Source organism: Stegodyphus dumicola, chromosome 9, assembly GCF_044657685.1.
Source record: "Stegodyphus dumicola isolate Sdum_Otavi_A_Nest chromosome 9, ASM4465768v1".
Lineage (NCBI taxonomy): Eukaryota > Metazoa > Arthropoda > Arachnida > Araneae > Eresidae > Stegodyphus > Stegodyphus dumicola.
In genome coordinates this window covers 54992535-55006394 of record NC_140776.1, presented here as the reverse complement: position 1 = coordinate 55006394, position 13860 = coordinate 54992535, and the positions used below count along the sequence as shown (strand labels likewise).

The 13860-nt window shown below is 34.3% G+C and overlaps 1 protein-coding gene across 2 annotated transcripts in view; it reads left to right on the top strand.

Moving 5' to 3' along the window:
* LOC118186149 (uncharacterized) overlaps window positions 1-13588 on the top strand; it is a 204207-nt gene extending 190619 nt beyond the window's left edge. For both annotated transcript variants that reach the window (XM_035356194.2, XM_085823454.1), the window contains exons 8-10: window positions 1591-1684; window positions 10444-10593; window positions 11974-13588. In XM_035356194.2, the coding sequence (XP_035212085.1) occupies window positions 1591-1684; window positions 10444-10593; window positions 11974-12098 (369 nt within the window). In that variant the 3' untranslated portion in view covers window positions 12099-13588. The remainder of the gene's footprint in view (window positions 1-1590; window positions 1685-10443; window positions 10594-11973) is intronic.
* The last annotated feature ends 272 nt before the right edge of the window (window positions 13589-13860 follow it).

Genomic DNA, 13860 nt, shown 5'->3' with positions numbered 1-13860 from the left:
GCTTGCCATGGTTCCAATTTGAGCATGCAGGTCAGTTCAGGAACCCAGAATAATTCCACCCCAAACGAGCACTCCTGCACTACCATAACGGTGTCGTTCAATGATGTTTTCTTGGTGGTAACGGGTACCTGGAGCTGTCCATATGAAAGTCCGTCGAGAATCAGACTGCAAGCTAAACCTGGACTCGTGCGAAAACATCACACAAGCCCACTGTTGCGGTGTCCACAATGCCAGGCTAACCGCAGGCGACAGTGATTTTCAGTAAGTGGAACGCATCTGACAGGTCTACGAGCATATAGACCAATCTGCCCTAAGCGTCTACACGGTCTGCCTTGAAATTGTCGTACCAGTGGCTGAAGAGAGCTGACGAGACAGGTCTGAAGCTGTGCTCCGCCTGTTTCTTTTGGCAGTAACTGCCAAATACCGGTCCTCATTCGGCGTTGTAACTCTGGGGCGACCTGTGCTGTAGCGTCTACTCACATTACCATCATCTTGGAATCGTTGCCAAAGCCTGGAGATGACACTCTGAGCAATTCCAAGTTCGTCTGATACTTCCAGTTGGGTACGCCCACATTCCAGATGGCCGATAATTCTACCACGTAAAAAATCATCCAAATGCGTCCATTGTGTCATAACTATTCGGTTATTGCGCTGAAATGCTTATAAAGCGCCTGCGAACAATTTTACTTCTTTGCCTGTATTCCTTATATATCACTCTTTTACACTCTCATCATTGTGACGTACCATCGGTGTCATCTGGTTACTTCCTGAAATTTGCATATGATTCTTGAAGATGTGTGAAGTGATTTTACAGGTGATATATTTATTTTAGAGTTCGATTTTCGCGTGACTCCAAATTATCCTTAATTTATGGACATGAGTGTATTTTCCAAATACCCTTATTTCTGACTTAACCGGTCAATGTCGACATTCACCATGTACTAATGGTGAATGTTGAACATATAACAATATTATATTTTCTTCTCCGTAATTCAGTCGCGAATAAACGCACTTGAAACTTGAAATAAGAACTTAAGAACATGAGAACCTAAAACACACAATACATTCAAAAGAGAAAGGAAAATAATAGAAGTTAAAAACTTACTTAATTATACAGTACATTCTAAATGAGAAAATAAAATAACAGTAATAAAAAACTTACTAAATTATGTGATTCAAATCTTATTTATTGCAACAACTTAAACTATTATGGCACTTTATGACCTCTCATTTCGACTTACACCAGAGCATATCTGTGATTGTCGACATACACCGGTGAGGATCCTTATATACAAGAATGTAGTGCAATATTCGATCTTTCACCAACGTATTTGGTGAATGTTAACATTCTCCGGTGAAAGTCGACATTCTCCAATTTCGGTCTTTCACGGTAACATATATATAAAACGTAATACAGAAAAATCTTGAATTCTGGTCTAATTCATTTTGAAACTTCAAACTGATTATACATTTAGCAATAATAACTATCCACATAGTTAGGTGCATAATAACAACTCTCTCTGCAATATAAACATTTCTCATTTAAACACTGTTACTGAAGTATTTTAAAATGCTATTATATATTTTCAGCCGGATTACGAAGATAAGGAAGAGGGTCACTTCGACTTTCCGCCAGCCAAAAATAACAGCAACCATGTCCATTCCAGAAATACTAGTATATATGGTAAGAAATAATTTCTTTGATCTTTTTCGCAGAGAAAAAATATGAGTGCATTATGTAAAATATAATAAATGTGTTGATTTAAATCTAAGAAATATCCTACATTGGACGGGAATTAAACACTTAGGGTGTTGGCCCTTTATAATAAATATTCATTCTTTCAAAATTCTTACTCTTCACTAAGTCTATAAAGTAAACGTTTCCACTTCCCAGATGTGTCTGTTGTTGTTGTGACTTATCTCACCTGTCTGACATAATCAGAAAAAGCCCACGAATTGTATTGTGGCAAGAAATACAAGACTGCGTGTGTCACTGACAAGAGCCTTAGACACCATACAGGTGACAACACAATTTTGCTCGGTTTTGAAGCAAAGCACCCAACGGGGGGTTCAGTCCGAAGAACTCACCTTCCCCCTTTTCCTGCCACCAAACTACACGAGAGGACTTTTGGCTCTCTATACTTTTAGAGTGCCCTCATGCCGCAATGACACTATACATTTACAATATTCATGCCTTCTTTCGGATTCAAACCCAGGTACTTCGATACAATTGTCCCAGAAGTGTTTGTTTCTTAGGAATGGCACAGTAAATGTCTACAATAAAAGTCACGCATGTGTAAGTGAAAAATAAATAAAATATTGTATTGTGATAACTATGAAATCATTAAACACAGCGGAAAATTAGATCCATTAAAAATTTCAGAATCTGCGTATGAAGCAGCATGCCTGTTGAACAAGATAGTGTATCAATTTATTGTTCTCACTAAAAAAGAATCCCTAAATATCATAAAGAAATCAAGTAATAAAAATAATGTTAAAATAGTAGCATATGTCATAGCAGTTATACAATATCATTTTCGCAAATATTTTAATAAAACTATTCTCTAAAATTTAAGTTTAGCTGATAAACAGAATTTTTTACGATATTCTATCTACAGAAGAAAAGAACATTTTTAATCTTTCAAGTTTTCTAACAAACTCAGAATAATTGTATATTTTAATTTGAAAAGGCAGCTTCATTTGAAAGAACTCTCAATCGCCACGACAGAGGAAATCCCTCTAAATTATTTGCAGAAAATAGTAGATGACCATTGTTTTATGTAAAATAATTGGGTTGCATCTAATTTAATTGCATCTTTGCCACATGACAAATCACGGATATTACAGTTTAATTTAAATGCATTTTTAATTGCTTTTCGAGATTTGGTAAAATTTTAAAAGAGACCAATGCGTGTAATACGTTTTATATAAGAATTTCAACATGTTTTTTTCCCAGTGTAAAATATTTTAATGCCTTTCTCTCGAAATAACAATTTACATATTTGTGGATTTATTATGGTGATGATAATATTCATTTCTTCAATAATAAAATATTCTAAACATAAATATTTATATATTCCAATGGAAAGTTCTCAAAAATTTTGAGAAAAGAATGATATCCTTTTCCTCATTAGATGGCAGCACTAACGAAATAAATTTTCATGCTACAGTTGTATATCAGTATACGTGATTAACCATTTCAAGATCCTTAGACGTACACCAAATGAATTTTACCAATTAAAAATAAAATGAAAATAATGCATTTGTTCTTTAAATTAAGTCCTATTGTTATTATTATAATACTGTTTAACTAAAATGTAAATGCAGAGAATGTATATTGTACATACCTTTTTTTCTGTTATTCTGAGTAAACGCAATTTCTCAGTAAGCTTTAGTGTCTCGGATCTTTGTTTAATACCCTTCTCAAAGTTAGTGATTAAATAACACCTTTGTTTCTCGAAATCGTAGACACCATCGTATTCGCCATACAGTATGCAGTAGCTAAGTCCCAAATACGCATGCTATCTTCATACTTTTCAACAATCTCTTTTTTCTCATTAACCTTTCTAAAACTCATTGGGGCAACAGGCGTACTAACGCTTATGAACAGTCGTAGCATTGTCTCAAAAGAAGCAACGAATGGTAAATTTTTGCAATCTTGACTCATCCAATTCAAGTAGTATTTCAAAAAATATAATACACTAAACAAAAATTTTCGCGTCCGAACAAGACGTATACCGAAATATATACTATATTACACTTTATTTTTCTATATTATTATTTATCCTTTTTTAAACATCAAATGCGAAATTATTCCCAGAAAGTTAAAGAACAATAACTTTTTCTTTGACCAATAATTTTTCGATCAAAACTATGTTTACTCACTAGATGGCAGCACTAACGAATGACGTTAAAAATTTATGGAGATTTCCTGTTATGTTTTTACCACCAATCCTCAAATTCCATATCACAGATTATCTTCTTATTGCATTAATATAAATATTAACAAGACATAGTGCACAATAAAAATTAAGCTTTATTTCGGAACTTCGCGCACACTCCCCGACAGCCTGCCTGTTTTCGCTCTGCTCGCTACTCGTAAGAAACTTCTCCTCTAGGGTTGCCACACTTATCGGAGGGCGCAAGGCGCGCTCCTTATCGCCATCACCACGACATCCGTGCTGTCGGGTATTTTTTTTATGATTACAAAATTAGAATATAAAATTAGAAAAGATCAAAATGCAATTCAATATATAACAAGGTATTGACACATATAATAAAAATGAAATAACAAAAAATATGTTAAGATATGAATTTAAAAAAAATGTTTTAAATTGTTATGTAAGAAGCAAGTTTCTTAGGGAAGTGAACATGTCTTCCCGATCTGGTGACAGTTTGTGTCTTAGAGAGTTCGTTTGCAGATTTATTCTGCTGAACTGTCTTTAAGTCTTTATTTGTTTTCAGTTCAGGCAAATTAGAGTCCGAAAGCAAATAGGCTGGTTTCACACGGTCTATAGACACAGTAGATTTCAGACCGTTAACATCAATTGTGAAAGTTTTGTCTGTTCTAGAAAGGACTTTATGCGGACCTGTATATGGTTGGCACAGAGGTGGCTTTACTCGATCGACACGTAAGTATACATGCGTACACGACTTTAAGGTAGCACTTACGTAACATTTTTCTTGGCAATGTGCAGACGTTGCTATTGGATTCAACTGTTGCATTCTATGCCTAAGATTCGTGATAAATTGTGTGTCATACGGAGATATCTTAGATGACGTTATCATATCACTAGGCAGCTTGAGAGTTGTGCCGTACACCAGTTCAGCACAAGATGACTGTAGATCTTCCTTTACGGCTGTCCGAATACCAAGCATAACAACTGGTAGTGTTTCAGTCCAGTTATTGGTCTCGTGAGCCTTGAGAGAAGACTTTAAATGTCGATGGATTCGTTCAACAATGCCGTTGGACATTGGATGATAGGCTGTTGTTGTGATTCTGTTCGTACCTAAAATGCGCGTAAATTCTGCAAAAAGTGCGGATCTCATTTGAGAACCTTGGTCTGTTGTTATGATCGATGGGCAGCCAAAACGAGATATCCAACAGTTGAAGATGGCTCTGCAAATGGTTTCCGTTTTCATATCCGGGATGGGAATGGCTTCAGGCCATCTGGAGAATCTATCTATTAGAGTCAAAAGGTACACATTGCCTTCTGATGGAGGTAACGGTCCGACGATATCCATATGGATTTCTGAAAAACGTGCATCAGGAAGAGAGAATGTGCCCAGTGGTGCTTTAGTATGCCTAGTAATTTTCGACTTTTGGCAAGATTCACAGGATTTCACCCAATTTTTGATATGACGTTTCATATCGGGCCATACATAACGAGAACAAATAAGCTTCGTAGTAGCTGCAATTCCTGGATGTGACAGATTATGCAGATGATTAAAGATGAGTCTGCGAAAGGGATTCGGAACAAATGGACGAGGAATGTCCGTTGATATGTCACAAAGAATATTACCATCAGAATATTGGCACGGTTTAAATTCCAGTTTCAAAGATGATGTGTTGTTTTTGAGAAGGTCTTGTACCTCCGGATCATGCCGTTGAGCTTCCGAAAATTTTTTAAAATCCAAAAATGGAGATTTTGTTATGGAATCAATTTCGATTCTTGAAAGAGCGTCAGCAACGACGTTTTTTGAACCTTGCACATGCCTAATATCAGTAGAGTACTGAGAAATAAAATCTAAATGTCGCAATTGTCGAGGTGAACATTTATGAGGGTTCTGTTTAAAAGCGTATATTAACGGTTTTTGATCCGTATAAATTATAAAATTTCTGCCCTCTAACATGTGTCGGAATTTCTTAATTGCAGAATAAATAGAAAATAATTCCCTATCGTACGCGGACCATTTCTGTTGACTTTTATTGAGTTTCATAGAGAAAAATGCTATAGGTTCCCATGTTTGTTGAGACAACTGCATAAGTGTGCCGCCGATTGCGACGTCTGAGGCATCTACCCAGATGCTTAGCTGGGCTCCGGGAATAGGGTGTCTCAAAAGGGTAGCCTGAGCAATGGCATTTTTGGCAGCAATAAAGGCTTGTTCAGCATTCTCGTTCCAATTTAATTGTGGGGATGAATCCTGCACACGAGAACGAGATTTCTTTTTATTAATATAGCCTTCTAACAATTTTATTAAAGGAGAAAGAATATGTGCTGCTTTAGGTATGAAACATCTATAAAAGTTAAACATGCCTAAAAATCGGCGAAGCTGAGTGAGAGTGGTAGGTTGAGGAAAATCTAAAATACATTTGACTTTGTCAGGAAGAGGTTCAATTCCGTTTTCACTAAGGTGAAAACCTAAGAAATCAATAGATGTTTGACCAAAGGTGCATTTTGAAACATTTATGCAAAGTCCATATTTCTGAAGTTTGGAAAATAAAGCTTTCAAATGCCTGCAATGTTCCTCAGAATCTTTAGAGGCTATGAGCAAGTCATCGACGAAAGCGTAAACACCTTCTAAATCCCGCGTGACTTCATCTATAAAACGTTGAAAAGTCGCGGATGCATTGCATAAGCCGAATTGCATACGGGTACTTTCGAATAAACCGAATGGTGTGCATATGGCGGTTTTGTGGATGTCGGCTGGGTTAATTGGTATTTGATGGTATGCCTTAATCAGGTCGACATGACTAAAAATTTTAGTACCGTGCAATGCAGCAGTAAAATCGGCTAAGCATGGAATAGGGTATTTGTCTTTTATTGTTTGAGCGTTCAATGCTCGATAATCTACTACAGGTCTCCATTCCAGACTTCCCTTTTTTGGAACCATGTGAAGTGGGGATGCATAATTGCTGCTCGAAGGTCTCAAATGCCCCAATTGCATCATAGTTTGAAATTCTTGTTTTGCTATTTTTAAGCGATCTGGAGCTAACCGACGAGGTTTTGCAACCACAGGTGGACCTTTAGTTATGATATAATGAACGGCGTTATGTTTAACAGGTTGGTTAGGATCTGGTAATCTAGTAACTGAAGGAAATTCTTTTAAAATTTTGTGATATGGTGTATCACTAAATACAGTTTTTACTGAATAAATGCTTGCATTTTTGGTTTTAAAATGCGTTTTTAAATCTTTGAGACATTTGTTTCTGAGATCAGGCACCAATTCAAAGAAATGGAGAAAATCTGCTCCAAGAATGGGTGTACTAACATTTGCTATAAGAAAAGTCCATGTAAACTGTCGTCTTAATTTGAAATCCAAAGAAAGTGTTTTTTGACCATAAACATGAATAGTAGAAGAATTAGCAGCGAAAAGTGTTTGTTGGGACGAATTCCGTTTTTGAGAATTATTTGCTGGAAGTAAGGACACGTCAGAGCCGGTATCGACCAAGAATGAAAGGTTTGTTCTACGGTCACGAACGAACAGGCGACGTGAAACTTGAGGCAAAGAATAAGTCGCCTCTATTCTTTGCTGGTTTCGTTTCCCTGCCATGAACAAGGTTTTGTACATTTGTCATCTCTACACTTTTTCCCAAAACGTCTATGATACCAGCAAACAGAATAATCTCTCCTTTTGGAATTGCTTCTTTCCTTATTGCGATCTCCGCGATTTGGCGAGCGACCACGAGAAAGAATAATGCGATCAATACGTTTGTTTAATTTTTCTATTTGTTTAAATAATTTATCCTCAAGAGACTGATCGACTGTGCGAGAAACGGCACAAGTCCCTGGGGTTGGATTTACTTCTAAAATTCTGTCGGCAATTTCTGCAGCTTTATCTACAGTTAAATTGGAAACCGCTGCCAAAATAGACTGAACAGTCGAAGGCAAACGTTGAAGGAATAATTCTAACATTAAGTTATCAGGAACATTTAAAGATTCTGCTCGACGTTTCATATTTCTAAGCAAATCGGAAGGTTTTCGAGAACCTAATTCTTCTCCAGATAATAATTGGCGAATTTCTTGCTGAGAAGATTCTCCTGAACGATTTATTAACTCAGTTTTAAGCTTTGCATATGGATCAATAGGGTCTGGTTTCATAAGTAAATCCCGTACTAGTGATGCGATATCTGGAGGAAGATGAGAAACTACATAATTATATTTAGTAATGGATTCTGTGATAGGTTTGGGGGTGGCAAGAGCAAAAGTACTTTCACACATAATAAACCATAAAGATGGGTCTGATCGGTTATAAACCGGAATTTGGACGGCATGAACATCAGACATTGTGCAAGGTTTTTAAGCCAAAATAAAAGCAAAAATTTAACTAAAGAAAATTAAATTAAATGATAAGTAGAAAACAGAATTATAAAATGATCTATAATTACTACTCATCTGTGATCCGGAGGACGAAAACCGATGTAATCCATTACTTCTGGTTTGGAGATCTTGAGTGATGGCTTGTAGTCAAAACCGAAAGTGCTTGAGAACTGTTCATACGATTTAACACAGTCCAGGTTACCATTATGGAGATTTCCTGTTATGTTTTTACCACCAATCCTCAAATTCCATATCACAGATTATGTTCTTATTGCATTAATATAAATATTAACAAGACATAGTGCACAATAAAAATTAAGCTTTATTTCGGAACTTCGCGCACACTCCCCGACAGCCTGCCTGTTTTCGCTCTGCTCGCTACTCGTAAGAAACTTCTCCTCAGTCCAGGTTACCATTAGGGTTGCCACACTTATCGGAGGGCGCAAGGCGCGCTCCTTATCGCCATCACCACAAATTCTTTTGGTATTTAAGAAGAAATATCTCGAAATTCATAACATTAAAATTAGTTTTTTGTATTATACTTTGCTTTCTATTATTTTTTATTTTTTTAAATATAAGATTATTCTTAGAGAGTTAGTAAACAATGACTGTTATCATAGACATTTTTTTTAGGTAAATCCAACGTAACGTGACGAAATCTCAAATATAAAGAAAACAATAGACCAATACACGAATTATTTCAGCCGGAGCCTATTTGGTTCATATTCATATTGATATCTTTCCATTGTACGTTTCAATAATTTCATACCAAATAATGCTATATACTAAAAACAATTAAAATATTCATAGTTGTAATTCTGAAATTGTTTTAATAGGAGGGAAGTCCGAAAAGTAAGCAAACTAATACAACGATTTAATAAAACAGTTTAAGAAACTAAACAAATAGTCTGTCTGAGCATGTTAGTCATCTGAGAATACTATTCAAAATTCAAAATAACTGGAATTGAATGCAGCTTATAATAAGTTTAGCAGTTTCATTACCAAACTTTAATTTGTAACCAGTTTGAACAAAGAATATAATCTTTTATAAATGTTAAAAAAAATTATCTAACTAAACTAAATAATTCAAACTAAAAATTCATACTATAGTTACAGTAAAAGAAATGTAAGTATATGCATTATTTATAATTTCTTGATCCTGGATGCTACGTATTAGTTCTTTTTCATTTTCTTTCACTCTGGAATTTAAAATTTTCCATATTGATATTTTTAGTGCATTTTTCGAAAAATTCATTATTGCACAAAGAAAGGCTTAACAAATCGTTAATGTTACTTTTTAATTGATTTCTGATTTAGCGGATTCTCTCGTTACCAAAGATTTAACTTTAGAAACATTAGAAACAAATACGTACCGATTTGAGGTATTAGTTATGCATCTCATAACTTTTTGAATTATGCAATAGGAGTAAACGCAAAACATATTTTTTTTTTTTTTTTTTTTTTAGACCAAAGGGAGGAGTTGCCCCGAAGGGCTATTAATTTCGTTTTGGCATTTTTCGTTGATTCACTATAAACGGCGAATCACTTTTTAAATTGTTGCCACCAAACATTAGAGCCCTGCATTTTAAAGAAATTAAATAATGAAGAATCTGCATAAATGTATGCATGTTTCTCGCATTGTGATAAAACAACGATAACTAGAAAGATCAAATTTTGAATAACGTACGTCTCCACACGAATATGGGCATCTAGAAGCCCAAATTTGGAATTTGTTTTATTATCTATTTCATATTTTGTAAATCATTTATGAGTTTTTAATTAAGAAACTCAACGATTTCAAAACGAGCAATGGCAACACTGTACGGTGGGGGGGGGGAGAAAAAAAAGAAAAAACATTTTTATCTCCAGCGCGCGAGACTGTGTATCGGAAATTCTAAAGATATGCTCTTTTAAATATTTTGTGATATTGTTGTTGAATTGAATTTTATGGTTTAAGTGCGAAGAACATGATATAATAAATAAAGGTAACACACAAAACGTTAGGAAAAGTCCCTTTGGCCGTAATATAAAATCTGAAGGCTTTCAATTTTTTTCCCCCTGGATACAACCCAAGGATTTTCCTCCGAATAGAAAACAGCAAACATTCCTTTTTGCAATAAGAGATCAAAATATATGGTGCGGTTTAATACCTCATCCTTACTGAATATTATTTCTTTTTTAGATGATCCCTACTACTGTGGCCTCAGCGCTCGAGTACCAAAATTCGGCAAGAAGCCGCCACCACCTCAAATGCCCGGTCTTCACACTCCTCTGAGAAAAGCCCACAGTGGAAGTTACCTCAGTCTCATCCGGCCATATGATTCTGGACTAGGTAAATAAATCAGCAACGTTTTTTGACATTACACAGTCAGACAAGTATGGTAACTTTAATGAAATACACACAGTTTCAGAATAAAACTAATATATATATATATATATATATATATAAACGGAAATCATAATGCGCAAATACTATTTCATTTTTATAATATAAATACATGTAACTTTTTGCATTCCTTTTTTGAAATAACAATTTCATACACAAAATTTTCCATTTTTCCTACCTTGTACCAAGTAAAGAAAGTATCGTAATCGCGAACAAATTCGGATATCATATTTCAAGGAAAATATTCATTCTGACTGCTCTGGAATCCATTCGAACGATTTTTTTGCCTGACATCTGTACCTACGGGCAGAATAAAGGAATCTTTTTTCCAAACCGGATTGCAAAATGGATTCAGACACGGTTTTTTTCGTCACGTATGTCAGTACGTATTTCGTGTAATTCAAAAACGATTAGCCTAGAATGTTGAAATTTTGTTATATGGGACTGTTATAACATCTAGTTGCGCATTTTCCGTTTTTCTTGCAATCAGCCGCGTCAAACGTAAGTATATATGTGTATATCCAACCTTCTTACCCCGCTCGGTTAACTGTTTTATTATTATTATTATTATTATATGTTGATAAACTGTGCATTTTTTGCTTTAAAAGTGACTTTAAAGTTTCTTTTCTTCCGGTTAAGATTTTTAACCTTTAGTTAATCTGCATGCAATGGTAGCAGAATTATCAGCAATTTAAAAGTGTCAATTTCACTTTGCTTAAATAACTTGGCAGCTATTTGTTTACATCTGAAACTCTTAGTCCTATAATGAATTTAGTCAGTTGGTGCATCTTCAGTGTCTTTTTGCACAGTGTGACTTAAAGTTAGCCTAAAATCTTGTCTGCTTGCCTCTTGGCCGAATTGCTTGTTTCGGTGTAAAAACTCTCATTTTAATTGAAAAAAAAAAAAAAAAAAAATTGTGTGTGTGTGTTATGTGTTTTAGGGTTTTCTGTATTTTACAACTTTTAATGAAGAAGTTTTGAGTTATCATGTATATTTGCTTTGCAGCGAAGCGAGAACTAAATTGATTGACTAAAAAATATATCTCTAATGAAATTCAGAAAAAAAAAGTTTAAATGAAGTGCGTCAAAAAGTGTATATAATATAATAGGCCGTACAAGGAAGCTATGTGTTGTCCACCTGAGATTTTTATTAAGAATTCACCGACTTTTCCAGCATAATTAGTAATGCTAAATGAATTACGATTCGGACATCATTGCTTAGTAAACTGTTAATGCATCTTCTGACATTTCTCGTACTTACTTTGTTATCTGTCAAAATAAAAATGCATGCGATGACTCTAAAATTTGTCTTTCCTATCCTTTACAGAATCTGATGGCCACACCGGATCTAGCGAAGATGATTATTCTAAAATTTATGGTCGGCTTCGTGCTGCACCAGCTCACTACGGATATTACCAACGTAAAGAACTATATGCCAGCAAGTGGCATTAAACAGGACAAATTTGATTTTGAATCGATCAATGATGCTGAAAAGCATTATTGAACTGAATGCTGCACTTCTAGTTTGAGTCCTGAGTTGAATTATTTCAGTGTGGAAATAATGACATTCTACAAATTTTGCAGACTTAAGACTATCATGAAAATACATGCAAAGAACGTATTCTTGATCTTACCAATTTTCCCTCAGAAACGTAAGCAGTTCCATTTTATCGGTAAATGCAAATCTAGCTAATATTGCCCTTGGGACTATCTCTGGACTGATAGTCCCAAGGGCGAACGGGAATTTAACTGATAATTTATAATTTCTTTATTAACAGTTTTTGTTATTAATTTATACCTCTAAGCGTTTTAATGTATTTTATATCTCAGCTTGACATATTTTTATTTTTAGCTGCTGCAAATTAATCTAAACTGTACTCACGTAATTAATAATTGAACTCATGTCAGCAAAAGCCACATATTTATCAATGCCAGCATAAAGTGTTAAATACTGCTAAAAGTTGGGGAAGTCTATTTAAAAAGTGTACAAAATGACAAAAAAATATTTAAAGAAATGCAAGTAGACAGCATTCCTTTCCTTCCGCAGGACTGCAATAAAAAATAAGTGATATTTCTAAACAGCAATCTTTAAAATGATTAATTTTTAACAGTTTAAAATATAATAAATTAATAAAATCATTTGGGTTAAATAAGAAATATCGATTTTATAACTTTATTCATTTTATGTTATTTGATATGGATCTCGTACTGTCCAGAATACGTTGAATTTCAATTTTAAATAATAGAAAGCAGTTTTAGAAATATTTACTTCTGAAACTTGACCTAAAAAGATGAAAAAGTCAACACTTCATATGCCCCTCCATATAAAGAATGCATGTAAATAGTGTAGCAGATATTCTACACAAAACAGCCACCTTTATGAAAAACTTGAACTGGAGGCTGCTTTTTTCTTCTCGAATGATTTACAAGGATTTGAAAACTTGGTGTTTTAATATTATGAACTATTTTTGACAATTATACAGTCTATTTTTCTATAAATGAAATTATTTACGCAGTTGATCTAAATCAAATGGAGTTTTCTGCCATTTGTATTATTTTTTCAGTGGAAAAAAATTCATGTGTATATATAAATATGAATACAGCTTATACAATATCTATTCATTAAACTTATCCTTTGTAACAAATGTAAAAATGGCCTTTTGTATGTGGTGTCACAAAAGTGCAGTTTAAACAGCAAAGAAAATTTGTCCCTAAAATGATAATAAATGAATATTGCTTGAAAAGGATTTTGTGAAAATAAATTCTACATGCAACCAGATGCCTACATAGTGGGAATACTATGTTGCTTCCGAAGAAGATAGACTTTATGGCAGTTTAACTAGCAATTTTCTATGCTTAATATTTCTCAAATGCAAACTATCAAAGGTGATCGATTTTCTGTTCAGTGTATTTTATGCAAAATAAAATGTGTTTAGAAAATTTTTCTTGTCTTATTGTATTTATTCACTTGCAGCACTACTTTTTTTTTTCCTCCTAAAACTTTACATACAGCTAACAACAGATTGCCTACTTTCCTGACGGTGCTTATCTAAAATATATACAAATTGATTTAAATAGCAACAAAGTCATTTTCTGGATACTTGAGGTAAAATGAATCTTGGTTTATAGTTTCTAATATTATGTAACACAAATTACGTTCCATTCAATCCTAAAGGATGGGGCATTTTATTAACCCCTTAAGAGGCATTACCGC